The 16,235-nt window shown below is 42.6% G+C and overlaps 1 protein-coding gene across 6 annotated transcripts in view; it reads right to left on the bottom strand.

Moving 5' to 3' along the window:
• Nucleotides 1–1,615: 1,615 nt before the first annotated feature.
• Nucleotides 1,616–16,235, bottom strand: part of SLC16A7 (solute carrier family 16 member 7) — a 104,040-nt gene continuing 89,420 nt past the window's right edge. For all 6 annotated transcript variants that reach the window (XM_081211709.1, XM_081211710.1, XM_081211711.1 and 3 more), the window contains 3 exons: nt 11,180–11,323; nt 7,558–8,370; nt 1,616–5,743 (listed from right to left, as the gene is read on the bottom strand). In XM_081211709.1, the coding sequence (XP_081067835.1) occupies nt 5,472–5,743; nt 7,558–8,370; nt 11,180–11,323 (1,229 nt within the window). In that variant the 3' untranslated portion in view covers nt 1,616–5,471. The remainder of the gene's footprint in view (nt 5,744–7,557; nt 8,371–11,179; nt 11,324–16,235) is intronic.

Genomic DNA, 16,235 nt, shown 5'->3' on the forward strand with positions numbered 1-16,235 from the left:
AGGAAAATGCTTCCAATAGTTCATGACAAAGACAATCCAAGCACCAAAGGGTATGCCATTATTATCCTACAATGGAGCTCAAGAGAAATACTCAGCTGAGCTCTTTGGGTATTACTTGCATGAAACTCTCAAAGTTGTGTGGCTCCTTCTGCCTTCACCATCAGTGCTGAGACAGCTGAAGCAGATGAGGCTCCCAGGCTCTGTGCGTGATTTAGATCTGTGGTCACCCAGGGTTACAAGTCATGTGGGTTCGCCTCCACCTATACAGCAGGCCCTTTGCTTCAGAGGTTTTCTGTCTCAGCTCTGCGATAGCAAGAAGAATGGCACAAGGATGGGAATTGGTCCAAATATGTGGTCCTTTCACCAAGGTTGATCATCTAGCATAAGATCTAGGAACCACAAAAAGTTCAGAGCACCCTGCAAGAAGGAAATGTCCATAAATTAAATTGACATAAATGTCCATAAAATAATTTGACAGGAACCATATATGGAATTTCCCAGAGCTCAAGAATATTCAGAACTTGAATTTGGCTCAGGCATGTCTCTAGTTTACAGGAAAAGAAGAGGAGGAGGAAGTGGAAGAGACATATTGCATTCTAAGAGAACCAGGGAGATGTTCATGGCTATTTTTTCTAGAAAAATAGCACTGATAGGGATTGCTTAATCTTAATATGTTACTTTAATAGGATTGAACTGCACAATGGTCAACTTCAGGGCCAGCCCAAACATTAGGAAAAGTGAGGCAAGTGCCTCAGGCAGCAAATACTGGGGGCAGTTGCCACTCATGGCTGTTCCTGCTGAGTTCTCCCAGCTTCACTGATGTCACATGACCTTTCCTGAGCCCCCTAACCTGGCCTGCTTTCTCAGGTGTGGTTGAGGATGCTACCCCATCGCCAGTGTTGCAATACAATTGCCAGCCAGTACATGGTTTGGAGTGGAGGCACAATCTTTCCTTAACCTCAGGTTGAAAAAACTGTTGGGCCAGCCCTGGCTAACTTTCATAAATTAAGTTCTTTTTAAAGGACGTTAAAGGATCTAGGAGATCCACATAGTTATCCAGATCCTGGACAACGAGTTCAGCTCTGAGCAGACTGAGTTACATGTGCTTTAAGTGCCTTAGGTCTCAAAAAAGGCTGTGATGCTTTGGATCAGCTTTGCATTCTCCTTTTACAGTACGTAGAATACCAATGTAAATAAAGACAAGCAAACCAAACATAATGAAATTATTCCAAAACAGCAAATAAGATATGCAAAGAAGAGAGTGGGGGCAAATGTGTCACCTTGTTCTCCCTTCTTTTTTAAAACAAAAAAACAACCCTTGAGGTGTTAGCATATTTAATATGCTTGAGAATCTGCCAAATAGTCAAATTTTTAGAGGTTATAAAAAAAAGAGCTTCAATGAATTTGAAAACGTTCCTACTTTTCTGAAAGGAGTGCTGCATAAACAGTGCATACATATTTTATGAATCAAACCCTGAATTTTCACTTCTAAAACATTTGTTCTAAAATATCCACCCAAGAGCTTTGCACCTTCTCTTCCTCATATATTAAACAAACATTGTCTTGAACTACATTCATTGTGAGATTCGTGTGTGGTTTTTTTATTTATTAAAAAAAACACAAATTGCCATTTTCCTTGCAGGCAGGTAATGTTAAACAGCAATGCACTTAATTTATACCATGTGTGCTTAACTATGAATAATGGCTTAATATGGAGGAAAAAGTGGCAACCATCTATATATATTTATGTGTCACATCAAGCAAAGGAACCCAAGGTATATATGTAAATAGGTGAAGGGTTGGGCTACGCAGATAAAGTTTGGCTTGGTTTTTAAAGGCTGGTAATTGAGTCCTATAGGATAAAATAAATGGCCTACAGCACAGCAGAGTGGAGAGGTGAAACCGGTCCCTCATCCCAGAATCTGGGGTCAACAAGGATCGAATTGAACCCTCGTCCCAATTATGTCCTTGAAGACACCACTACAATTTTTCTTATGTAAGTGAGTGACTCCTAGTCACTCAACCAGGGGGAAAATAAAGCTTTGCATTTTGGGGAAAATATTCCTGTCAAACAAAAACACGACTGCCAGCTCTGAGAGTGGTTGGCCTTTTCATGACTGATAGGGAGTCCATGGATGGTGGTACAAGATTCATTGTAATCCCAAATAGGACCCCTGCAATATACAACCCTTCACCCTGGTTCCACCCGTCATAATGAAGAACATTTTCCTAGTATGGGACTGAAGCCATCCTTGCTTTAAAAAGAAGTCTCATTGGATGTGTAGGATAGTCTGCTGTTCAATTAAGTTGCTGGTATAGCAGATTACAGGTGGAGAGGGGCTATACCATAGGACAACCCCCCACCACCACCTTTGCTCCATCCTGCCTATTCATTCAAAGCCCCCCCCCCCCCCACATTTGTGAACTGATGTTTGGGTGTGACCAGCGCTTTTTTCCTAGAAAAAGAGGTGCCAGAACTCACCATCAACACCTCCCTCATTCTCTTAGGATGGCAATGGCAACCACCTGAGAGGTGCCATAACTGAGTTCTGGAAAGTTCCGGCTGAAACAAACAGGCCCTGAGTGTGATCCATATTAAAAACAGGGTTGGGTGCTGTTGCTTCCACGAAGCTAAAACAAGTTTCTCTTTGTTCCACCCCTCTCTTGGACAGAAAGGTTAAACTCAATGCTAAAGGGGCACAGAATGGAGAGGGCACTCTACTTTTTTGGTTCTTGGTTTAAGCAGCTTGTATTGCGTATCTGAAGCACATGGATTACAGTTCATCTTGTCCATCTTTGAAAGAATGGCTGTCTTTTACAGGCATAATGGGGGTGGGGAGCACACTGTAAATTGGTGGCTCGTTTTGATTTTCTACGGAAAATATAACAGCATATCTATATGCAGATCAAATACTGGGTTTTATAGGACCTTATAGATCAGGCATGTCCAACCGGTTGATTGCAATCTACCAGTTGATCGTGGGGGCAATACAGGTCGATCGCGACCCCACCCCCAAAGCTAAACAACTCTGTAGAATCCTCCATTCTCCCCTAAAAAACCCTCAGCAACTCTTGGCAACGACAGTGGGTAGATCACTGCCAGTTTAATTATACTGGGAGTAGATCGCAGTCTCCTGGGGGTTGGTCATGCCTGTTAAAGATGAAAGACTGAAATACAGTTAAAGTGGTGTTCTGCAGGACATAACGCTTGACCCCGCTATAGTGCATAACACACGTTTCACCTCATACTCTGCACGAACATAACATTGACAGTCTTGCTTTGCATTGCCATCATGGTCTTAGAAATGGCGGAAGGATCTGGCCACATGCACTGTTGACCTGAAAGGGGCTTATGGAAGGGGATGCATTGGCCAGACTGAGTTCAGAAATGCAGCTGGGATGAGGCTGAGGACTTCTTTGCAAAGACTGACAAACATACCAGCTGGAATACATACTACTTTGACCTGATCTGGTGCTACTTCAATTTCATCAGTATTGGGAAATGTTCTGCATGATCAATAGGTACATTTCTGTGGACACTGGGCTGAAACAACTGACTAGCTTTGAATCTCTGGACCAAGTTGGTCCATAAGGAACTGATAACCACCAGAAGATTTCTTTGGCCTTCAAATAATTTGATCTACCTACAGAGACAAAAAAGCTTACTGTCTCTGATATTGACAGCAGGGAGAAATCCAGGATGGTCAACTAAGCTGTATGCAGCTCCCACATTTATTTTATCTGGTCCCTGTTAGCCCTATGAGTGCCTGAGCACACATGGTCTACAGTAGTAAAGGACTAAGGCTGGAATCTACACTGATCTGGAAAAACGCTATTAAACACTATAAAAAAGTTACATAGCTCTCAATGCAATTTCCCATTGCCAATGGATCACTTCTTTGCAGCACCCTCTCGTGTCACATTTTTATAACGTATTTTTAACATTATAACCAACCAGTGTAGATTCACCCTAACTCCTAGTTGGCAGGAATTTTGTTAGCGGGGGTCAGTTTTGTCTATCTAAATACACTTTTGAGTCCAGAGTCTCAAGAACAGAGGTAACTGGGTAAAGTGGCAGTGACAACTACAAATGTAAAACAGATTTCAAACATGTCTGGAATACAGTGATGAGCACAAGGCAACGTGTTGTTCAGAAGTTATACTCTGATCCTAAACGTCTGTGCCAGCATATCTACATATTTGTGATATTGCAACAATGCAGCAGTTGGACACAACCCATCCTAAGTATTATTTTGCAAGTCTTAGGATCAGGCTGTAAATATTTCAGTGTCAAATCTATTACAGCAGAGGGAAATGACCCTTTATTTGCCACAATTAAAACACCTATTGCGCTTAGCAATAAAACCCACCAGTTCTTGTATCTGATTTTGTTTGTCCTTGAAAACCCACATAGTAAAATTTGATCAGAAAGAAAACAGCTTTTGATCCACTGAAAGTTCCCTATGAAAGAGTAATTTGCTTTGTGCGCTTTTTGCTCAGGTAGCTGTTAACAGTAACCTTTCATTTTTAAAATTATGTTTTCACATGCTTTCCTCCTTCTGGCCCAAAACATACCATGCGAAGAGGTCAATAGGCATTGATCAATATCTGAAGGATTAAGACCTTTGTTTTCCATTCCTAGACAACCACCTATTTTTGCATTAGACACATGTTTGTAGCAGGAATCGTTTGGTTTTTTTGGAAGACCTTGCCGTCCAAGTTCTACCCTGATTCGAGTCAGCATTTGAACGGACTCACTCACACCAAGTTAAAAACAGGAGACCTAATACTTTTGACACCAAAACAAAACACAATATAATGCCTCAATCCTATTCCGTCCCTGTACGGAGAACAGAATGGGGTCTGGATCCACAGAGGACTACAGCATAACCTACGCCTTTGCTGCACCGTGCTACTTCTGCACTGCTGGTGGATACAGATTTTGCATCTGAGGAGCTTCAAGGTGCTAGATGCTTCAGGCAAGGTGCAGAAAGGCTTCGTTTAGCTGTGAGTGGTTGGCCATGTTACAGCCATCGAAACTGCGAGGGCCAGGCTTGAATACCAATGAGCAGGAGGGGTCCCAAAAATGCAGCAGATCTAGCTTACCACTTTTTGAAGCATTCCCTTCTAAAGAGCTCCCCCCAACCCCCCTAAATACAAGAGTTTCAGGTAATCTAAATGCACCATGGTTACCTTTTTCTGGGGCAGCACAGTGGGAGAGAGAGAAATTATGATCTTCTACGGTGAATCCTTCTGCACCTTCTCTCTCTCTCTCTCTCCATGGAAGGGGCAGGATTGGGATCTAAGCGACAGGTTTTATTTTATGTTCTGCAAACTCCTTCCCCCCCCTTCAGAATTGCAACTGATTATTATTTCTATAAAACCTGGCCTGTACTTTGAAGAAATACTTCTAATGGAAGTTATAAATATGAGTATTTGAACCACATCTCTTTTTTGTTTGTGTGCGCGCATTAAATATTAGTTTCTCTTTCTGACGGGTTTTCTGGCAGTTTGCTCGATCTGCTGACCGTCTCTTCGCTCTCTTTGTGGGTCAAGGGCTCCACTTCCTTGGAATCGGCATGTTTGAGGGCTCTCTGCCTCTCCTCTTCCGCTCTCTTCTCCTTTGCCAAAAGTCTGTAGTTGATCGCGTTCCCAATAAATAGCCAGATGCTTGCAACGATGACAATGACACCGCAGACAAAATACATGTATTTGTAATCTTTCGTTATGTCCACGAGCAAACCTGGAAGATAAAAAGAGAATCCCTGCAAATAATACTGAAGGTGAAACAAATCATTCTCTCATGGCAGACAGAAAGGAAGGTCCATATGCAACTTTTGCAAGTAGAAATAGTGTTACTTAGCTCAACAGTGCCAGGAATTCAGTGCTATCGTTGACTGTTCCTTGCAAATGGTTCAAGAGTTAAGGCAATCATCATCAACCTGCTGCTCTTATATGTTAAATTTAACATATATTTAAACTCTGCTCATCACTGACTGTAATTTTGCATTGCATTGCCATTTGACTCTTACCTCAAATTTTCTCCTTTGCATACTTGTTAACTAGGATTTCACATTAGGCATTTAATGAAGTGAGCCTGAGTACACAATAGCTGATACTAGAATAAATTTTGACAGATTTTTAGGTGTCCCAAGACTCTTTTGTTCCAAGAGGCTAACATAACTACCTCTCTGGAAATGCTTCACTGGTGTAAGGCTCTTACTTCAAGAACTGCAAGGTTGGAGGTGTGTGTGTGCATGCGGTGAACGAGGAAGATAACTCATATTAGGAAAGGTGCTGTTTGCTGAAAAATGACCAATCCAGAACAACACAGATGCAGCTGATCGATTATGAGCTGCTATGAATTGTCCTTTTGACTGTGCATTGGTGTAAAAAGTTCAGAATAAGTGAACTATATAATGGGAGATGGGATCCTTCCTATCTATGGACTGTCAAGGGATTCAACAGAAAGTAATGCTGTGTTTGCCACCATTAAATAAAAGTAAATGGCAAGATGGGTGTAAGAGAAGAAGGGCAGAAACTCTGAAAGCGTATATGCCAAAATAAGTTCGGGAATCTTCAATGAGAAACTAGCAGTCTAAGCAGGACTGATCATTGCTAACCCAGGAGGTAAATACACCACTAGGTGGCATACTGAGAGCTAGAGTAGCCAGTTTCTAATTGAAGAAAGCTCTTTTCGCATGGCAATTAAAGGTAGTGATTGATTTCAGTTGCAATAATTCAGTGTTCTGTTCAATGGTTTTTTATACTTAGACCAGGGCAAATTAAAATTATATCAATGTCTACACACCTAATAAAAGCCATAAGAATATCTGGTGATCCATTGCTCTTCCCTCCTTATACCCATTAAAGGAAATTCAGACAGGACTACCATTGCATTAAAGGACAACAGCATCTTGTGGGATTGCCCACAACAGCATCCCCCGAACTTGTGATTCCCAGGAACCAGGCATGTACACTGCCTTGGTCTTCATGGTGGAAATGCAGGATAGACCTGTAATACCAACAATAATATTGTAGGGTACAGTAGGAAATGGTAGACGGAAGGATCTTTGCATATGCTGTGTGGAAGAGAGAAAGGTAAGGAAAGGGGAGCCTGTGGAAAAAGCTCACCATGTCCGATAAGACTGTGTGCTGTCTGAAGAAACCACTGGAGAATGGAGGGAGGGGAGAAATCTGATTGGGATGACAGGTGACCAGAAGATATGGATTGCTTGATTGAGAGGTGGGAACTTATGGAAACATGGAAGGAAGCGGGAGGGTGGGTGAAGGAAACCAAAGGGCCAAGGAGAAAGGAAATTTAAAAAATGTTTTCACACAGGATTTAAGGACAGAAGGAAATGTGTGGACAAGGAAACATTAGATTCCAGAAGGGTGGGGCCAGGAAAATTATAAATAAATCTGAATGAGGTGGGCACGGAGTTAAATTTCATATATTGACTTGCACCAACCAGCCAAGCTGTTGGTTGCAGGTCTCTTAACAGTTCAAATGCATACTTGCCATTTTCTTATCATGACCAACATCAATATACTCACCTCCCAACGGAGGGCCTAAAAGAACAGGGCAGCACTCCACAATGGTGACGAGTCCTACAGCGCTGGAAAACCTGCTAGCACCAACCAAATCCATGAGGGTCTCAAAAAGGACACTGCTCACCATGCCGAAGGCAAGTCCAAAAAACACTGCATACACAACCAAGCCTGTGTAGTCTTCGGCCAGCGGGCACATGATGTGGCAGATGCCATTGTACAAAACGGCAAAGCTAAAGAAGTATTGGATTTTGGGCCGTATGTATTTGGAGTTTGCGAGCAAGCCCATGGACGGCCTGGCAAACATATCAACAAAAGCCAGGATGGAGAGGAGGAACGCAGCAGAATATTCATCGATCCCCTTGTGCTTGGCATAAGGAGCTAAGAATACAATGGGGGCAAAAAAGCCAAGGAACATGATGACGTTTCCAGATAGATAAATCAGAAACCCTCTGTGTTTGAAGAGGGAGAGATCTAAGTATGTGTTGATGGTTTGCCAAACGGACTTCTTGTCGTTCTTGTGCAAGGCGGAATCTCCTTTCCCCTTTTCTACGTCTTTTTTGACCGCAGGGGCTGGTGTGGGTCCGACGGGCCTCATAAGAGACCCGGCCACGCAACAGTTCAAAAGAAGCCCTCCCAAAATGAGGAAGCTTCCCTTCCAGCCAAAAGCATTGAAGAGAAACTGATTGAGAGGTGCCAGAGTACTTAGAAACACTGGACTCCCAGCCATGGCCAGTCCGTTAGCAATGGGGCGTTTTTTGTAAAAATACTTGCCAATCATTGTCAAAGCTGGCTGCAAGTTGAATGCCAAGCCCAAACCTAAAAGAAAGGAAGAAAGAAAACACACACACAGAGACACACAAGCATGAAAAATAGAGCATTCCCCTAGAATAGTACCAAATTGTCACCTTCCAAGCACCCCATATAAACAACAAACAGCCAAAATGCCAGCTAGTAATTCTCCAGAAATATTAAAAAGCTGTTGGCGCTGGCAAATAAACGTGAGCATTCATTGCTTCCCATGTGCTTTAATGTCACTGATATGCCACACAAAATTTCTCTCGTTTCCCTCAAATTGCAGTGCAATAAAAGCGAGAGCTCTGCAATGCACGATTCATGTTGCAGACAACGGAGTGACAGAGGAACAATGATATCAAGACCTTGAGCACACTGTTTCTGTATTTTACTAAGCTATAATCCAATTTGCTCCTGGTTCATTTCACAGAAGTTATTAAATGTCACCTTCTCTACGAAAACGGCAAGAGTTTAGAAGGATAAATCCTCTGCCTTTAGCTTTATCCTTTACTTAGGTTTGAATAGGTACACATAAAAATAAGGCTTAAAATGCTTAATGGACATGGGCCGTTACACAGAAAATGACGCCCTCCCACATCATTGCGGGGTCCCGAGGTTTCCCATGCAGGAGAGACTCACACAAACATTTCAGATTCCTTGTTTGGTGCTGTGACTGGGAACCTTTTAGGAAGAATATAGTGGAATAGGCCTGGCATCGCCGGCAGCCAATTTGCCTCTAGCAATCTTACAGCTGGGTGACCAGAAGGAAGAGTAGCCCTGAATGCAGTCATGTCATATTCGCTGAGCAAAGATGTCTTTCCTCTATGGATGTTACTCATCCTATGTGGATAACACTCTTTCTCAGTCTACAGCCTAATTCTAAGTCCTCACATACCGGTAGCACAGCGGCTAGCGGGTTTGATTTGAGCAGGAGAGACCTGGCTTCAAATCTTCATATAGTCATGAAACTTGCTGGAATGGCTTGGAGTGACCTGCTTTCTCTTTGGCTGACCTACCACACAAAGCTATTGGGAGAATAAGGTGAATGAATTTACCATATTTTTACGTGTATTAGACGAGGTTTTTTGACTCAAAAATCATGTCAAAAAGCTGGATAGTGGCATGAAGGGGAAGCTGCATGCACCAGCCAGCTGGTTGGCGGGCATGAAATTCCCCACATGCCACTGTGGGAGGCGCATGCTCTAGGGAGGAGGAGTTTTGGATTTGATATCCTGCTTTATCACTACCCGAAGGAGTCTCAAAGTGGCTAACATTCTCCTTTCCCTTCCTCCCTCACAACAAACACTCTGTGAGGTGAGTGAGGCTGAGAGACTTCAAAGAAGTGTGACTGGCCCAAGGTCACCCAGCAGCTGCATGTGGAGGAGCGGAGACGCGAACCCGGTTCCCCAGATTACGAGACTACCGCTCTTAACCACTACACCACACTGGCTTCCAGTGTCTCCCGCAGCGGCATGGAGGGAAAGCTGTGCACAACAGTCAGCTGGTTGGCGGGAGCGCAAGTCCCCCCCATGCCACTGCGGGAGGTGCGTGCTCTAGGGAGCATTTCCTGCAGTGGTGTAGAGGGGAAGCTGTGCGTGCCAGCCAGCTGGTTGGTGGCTCATGCCCTAGGGAGCTTCCCGTCAGGGCGTGGGGGGGGGAGCGGCTGCCCACTTTGCCAACCCCCGGCAACGGCCCTGCTGGGGTGATGGCACGAGTGCAATTCCCCCCTTAAAAAGCTCAACAACTTTGGGCCATCACCCCTCATTTTCTTTAAATTTAGTCCCCCAAAATAGGGGGCGTCTTATACATGGGGGCGTCTTATACACAGAAAAATACGGTAAGTCTGGTGGCTGGAATGGTGGAGCTATTCCAAGCTGCTCAAGCACAGGCCAGTATCATTATGGCCTGCTAGTTCCTGAATCAGTCTCTGTCTTCAGAAGTCCACTTGTCATGTCTATTCAGTGCATGGCTACTGCTACAGATTTTTTTATTTCTTAAAAAAAGCATACAGGATTGCCTGTCATAACTTGAGCCATGCATCTTTCAGTTAACTTTGCACAGCCAGGTCAGCATGCTGCATCTTTGTGACTCAAGGCTGAAAGAATTGACAGGACATGACAAACTGCAGCCTCAACTTCAGCCTGTAGGTTGGTAACAGCATCGTGTTGTGAAAAGTATTGTGTCTGAGAGACAACAATCCTGTGTGCCGTTTTTGATCTGTGTGTGGTCTCTCATTCACAAAGGCAGACCATCGCTTGAGTGTGCAGTCACCATGTGTGCACCAGCCTTAGGCAGTATAACTAAGCCTAGAAAACAAGCCATCTAGAGGCTCTGTTAGGGTGGGTGCTGAACAGCAAACTGTCCGCTGGCTGCATGCATATGAATGGAAGTTTAATAGAATGGGCATTCTATTAATAGGGCTTTTGCTGATGTTACATCATACAAACCCGATCCTCAGGCTCTTGTAACTGAAGCCCGTTTTTTTTGGAAACACTGCATTTAGAGCTTGCTCCTACCTTACAGAATTTCCACATAAAACTCTACCACACTGTGAATAAACTCATAACATGGCAAACAGCAACTGGGGCATTTTGGGTACAGTTGGATTTGTATTCCTTGCTGTGTATGGTGACATGATTAAAGGCTAAAAGAACCTGTAGAAAAATGGAGTACTGATGACTATAATAAGTGCTGCCATGAGCTAATCAATGCCTGGGCTGTAATTGCACATGACCCAGTAAGAATGGTGCAAAGAACATGCACCACAAGTTGAATTATCATTTAAAAAATTGAAACCCAGGGGCTTTGTCTGGGATAGCAGGTTAATACTTACCTCCAATGACACCTATGCAGATATAAAGCTCTAGGACACTGTTGCAGAATGAAGAGCTAATCATTCCAAATGAAGCCAGGACCCCGCCTGCAATCATGACTGGCCGGCTGCCATATTTGTTCACCAAGACGCTGCTTATGGGGCCTAAATACAGGGGGAGGGGGGAGAGAAATTACTTTCTGAAAGCATAAATGCAATGGAAATCAGGAGCATTTCCTGTGAGGGACAGAAGACTTCACACTCAGCTCAGAAAATATGGAGAAACCTGGTTATTCACATCAGTGCATTTGCAGCAGCCTTCTATTGAATCAGACCAGTTTTAATCCTTATAGAGGTGAACATGAAAGGTCCAACTGCCCATGTATAACCTATTCAGGGCTGGGCCTGCTGTGCAGTGGAGTGAAGCCACCTACTTCAGCTGCTGTCATAACATGGGCTGGCGGAGAGTGTATACTATAGATGAAGGCAGCAATTGGGATTTGAAGAGCAGGGATGGGGGCAGGTGGATTTTGGAATCAGTTCCCTGTTTAAGGGTGGACCTGTCTGAACAGCACTTTCCAAGACAGTATGTTGAAAACTTTTCTGTCCTGTCTTTCCATAATAGTTAGCTGGATTTTTAATTTTTATTGTATGTTTTTTTTTGTGTGTGTGTTTTTTAAGTGTGGTTTCAGATACAAAATTGTTGTAAACCACTGTGGTATTTTTGTATGACTAGAACAGCAGCATATGAATATTTTAATAAACAAATAAATTCGCAAAACCAGAACACAGGCACTTTGAAATTCCCACTTCTCTGAATTTTGCGATACACCTCTCCACCTGAGTGACATGCGTAAAAATGCATAGGCTAGGGTAAAGTGAGTGTGCAAACACATCTGTTAGTGAAAATAATAGAGCAAATGCATGGTATTGGTGAATATCACCAATATCATGGGGGCCAGAGACAAAAGGGAGCAAGGCAAGAAGTGGGGTTTTTACTTTTGTGTAGTATGCAGGTTTCTACACCCATCCAAGGACACATTCCAGCCAGGCAAAATTACCCACGGAAGGTGCAAAGCATGTGCTGTAGGCCTTGGGTAAGTCTTGGCCCCTGGGGCTGAAGTTTCCCACTTGAAATATAGGCTGGCAAATGACTCAGTCAACAATACTGCATTCCATCCACATTTTAAACAGATGAAACCCTTTTTTTTAGGCTGGATGTGACGTGATATTCCCATGCGCTGGCAATCACACATGGACACTGGAGTCTTTTTAGATCAGTGTCCCCACTGGCAGTTCTGCCTAACAATTGCTTTTGTTTTATTTCAAAATGGGGGTTCCACAGAGAAAGTGGCTGTGCAGAAAAAGTGACAGATAACAGGACCTATGTGCACCTGGTACATGTGCATGTTATATATCATGGATATGAATACATTTAGAAATTAACCAGATTTTTAATCTGCATAGACATTGACTATTTCTCTTTCTAGGAGGGATGAAAGAAAATTTTGTTTTTTCAACATTTGCCACCAAACTGACCTCATTTGCACCTCCATGATTAATTCATAGTCAAAAATGTAATTATTCTTTGTATTTCATACTTTTCTGAATTGCAGAAGTTCATGTATCAAAAATATACCAATATGCAAAAAATTGCATATTTTAAGATAAAATATGTTTATAACTGTAACATTCAGATAACGTACATGTTGTGATAAAATGGCGAGAACCAACCAAGTCCAATTACCCATTGATTTCAGTGGGTCAACTCTCAGTATGGCTAGTATGCATTTTAATATGCTTGGGATGGAAATGCACAAATTAAGCTGGAAACCAGATGGAAGGGATTTATGAATGAACATATGTGAAACTGACACAGACTGGAAATAGACTGCTCTGTCCAGCATCTCTTTATATGCTGCTTCACTAAGGTATAAATCATAAATGAAATAATTCTATTTTCATTCATGAGCTCTGAAGCTACATAGGCCAGTGTAGTACTATTCTGTTGAGATAAGGCTTTTTATGCAGTGGTGTAGACCCACAAATTGTGAAAATCTATAGTCATAAATCATATTTCTAAGGAAATTCAGTTGCTAGACTTATTTCAGTCTGTTATGCATTGTGATTTTGTGATTTTGCTATGTTAAACCATTGTTTCTCACATGAGCAATATACTGTATAGTTTTGAAGGGTTTAAAAATGGAATGCATGTATTAAAGATCAAGACTGAAGGGATGTCAGATACATTTGGGGGAATTTTCCCCACCCCCAAATATGTTCCTTCAGGATCTTACCTGTCTTAGTTTTGTAAGTACTACATTACCATCCTTAAAGGAAAAAGAAATAAAAAGGAAGCCAAAGCAGACTAACATTTAAAGCCAGTGCTAAAAACGACTCTGCAATAAAGTGAAATGTCAAGCACTGCATTTGGTTTTTACTGAAAATCTATCTGTATGTTGTCCAAGGTAGAAGCTTTTCATTAAAAAAAACCCAATAAAAGAACAAACTTTGCATTTGCAGTGTGAGAAGTTAAGTAAAATATGCTGTAACCTAGTGTTTGTGGAGGTCTCAGTTTGACAATCTTTAACTTGCAGGCCTATCCTGTATGGCAATAAAGATATGTTTTAGTCAAATATTCTCTCCTTGTTACTTGAATGCTGTGCTAATAAGGAATCAGTGGCATCTTAAACCCCAGGACTTCTTCTTCAGAGTATATGTCAAAAGATTTCAAGCACGAGAATATTGGAAGGCAACCTAGCTTTTGAGATGTTGGCCTCTCGTTGAGCAAGAAATAAGCTGGATCCAGCCATGTTAATAGACCCACCGAAGTCAATGGACCCAAGTTGGACATGTCCATTAATTTCAATGGGTCTCCTTTGAGTATGACTAACATTGGACACAACCCAATATTATTCAAGGGTGGAAATAACCTTTTGGTAGTTTTTTCACTCTTGACCTCCCCTGACCCCAATTTCTCCACCATCCCTATATGAAATTTGACAGGTCGCCCACCCCTGTTACAGAACCTGACAAGATCTAGTCAGAACATCTTCCTTAGTCAGGTTGCAGCTGCACCATTCATTTCAAGCAGCCTATACCACTTTAACAGTCATGGCTTCCAGCAAAGAATCCTGGGAACTGTAGTTGGTGGAAGCTGCTGGGAGTTGTTAAGAGAACCCTATTCCGTCACAGAAATATAATTCCCATAGTTCCCTAGGAAGAGGGAATGATGGTTAAGCTACTCTGGGAATTGTAACTCCCTGAGGGGAAACGGGGTTCCAATTCTCCACACCCTTAACAAACTACGTTGCCCAGGATTCTGGGCAGTGGTATAGGCTGCTTGAGGGAAACCATGACTATTAAAGTGCTACAATTGTGCCTGAAGTATATAATGTAGATATGGTCTCAGTCAACATATTAATCTTCCATTGGGAAAACCATCACATAGGCCTCCGACACAGCACCTTCAAAAGGCTAAATGAGTCTTCCCACACTTTTAAACACAATAATAAAATATAGCTTTGGTGGTGGGATACACAAAGGGTTACAGACGCAGTAATATTTCACTAAATAAGAAAATATGGAAAATGTTACCTGCCATATCAAGTCTAATGCTAAAGTTAGCCAGCGAATAAATTACTTAAATGCACTCCATTTCCATATGTTCTGCTAAGTGGACTCCCCACCCACCCACCCCGAAGGAATCTGTGCCTACTTTTTACTTTAAGAGTCTAATATAATGCTACAGCCTCTTGCCTAGATGCCAAGGATATAAATCCAAATACATTGTAGCTACGAGCATGTAATCAAGCCTTTAATGGCCATGCACAAATGCAATTGCACATTTAACAATTTTTATTATTTGTTAAGTGGTGTCTGCTACATAGCAGCCTGTCTCTTTAATCAACCCCATTTTTCTTTTTTTGCAGACACTGGCATGATGTTCATGCTATTCTCCAAGATATGTCTTTGACGGACCAAGTGAAAAAGGCAACACTGAAACAAGATGAAGGCTTCTCTTCAGCTAGGGAAATCTGCTAGGGAAGATGCTTCTCTTCAGCTAGGGAAATCTGTTTTAACAGAAGCTAAAGAGAAAATCCTATACGTGTGTGTGTGTGTGTGTGTGTGTGTGTGTGTGTGTGTGTGTGTATATATATGCTTTCGTAGATTTTCACGGGTACAGGAATGCAGGTTTTGGTGTCTTCGGGTGTCTTCCCGTGTAAGAGTTGGGGTGTCTAGGCGACGTTTCGACGAGGTCTCACTCGTCATCTTCAGGCTGGTGCTTTCGGCTTCTTGTTACTAGAACAGAGCAGGATCTCAGTGTTTGAGTTCCTATAAATACTGTTGAGGGGGTGTGGTATATAGCCTCCAACGTTCTGGGCAGAGAGGAAGTTCCCAGGTTAGTGTGCCTTTTCTTCTTTTGTTCATTAATTACTTGAGGGATATCTTGAGTGATTTCTTGAGTGATATTCTGAGTACCACTTAGGAGGGTCATTAGGTGTGGATTAGTTGCTAAAGCTTTCGTGTCTTGACCTCTTGAGCTTGTGAAGAGTTTTTCTGAGAAGATGGCTGTACTGCACTTAGTTGTGCTCTGGCTTGGCTTCGTGTATAGGGGCGAGCTGTGGTTTTGTGCCCTGTGCCAGCCAGATCTGTGTAGGGATTGCAGGGGGGTGCAGCATCCGGAGGTGCCACTATGGTTTGGCTACTGGATGGTGTCTGTAATTTATCTGTGGAGAGGGTCTGGGTTTGGGTCTGGTGTGGTTGATTGGAGATGGCGTTCTGTGTGCCTCTGGTTCTGGTGTCGGTTTTTGTGGGGAGGGCTAATTTCCAGATGTCTGGCAGGCGGGACGTGTCGTCACGCTTGTTCATGTTGTGAGGGTGTTTCTCTATCTCGATGGCTTCCATGATTATTCTCTTGTGGTGATGTTCCATGTTAAAGAGCAATTTGGAATCTGCAAAATTAATTTCGTGTCCTGTTTCTTTCATGTGTTGGTAAAGAGAGGAAGTTTTTTCTTCTTTTTTGACGGCATTCTTGTGTTCTGCGATACGTGCATTTATTCGTCTGTTTGTTTGT

This window comes from Podarcis bocagei (genome assembly GCF_964188305.1).
Source record: "Podarcis bocagei genome assembly, chromosome: 10".
NCBI lineage: Eukaryota > Metazoa > Chordata > Lepidosauria > Squamata > Lacertidae > Podarcis > Podarcis bocagei.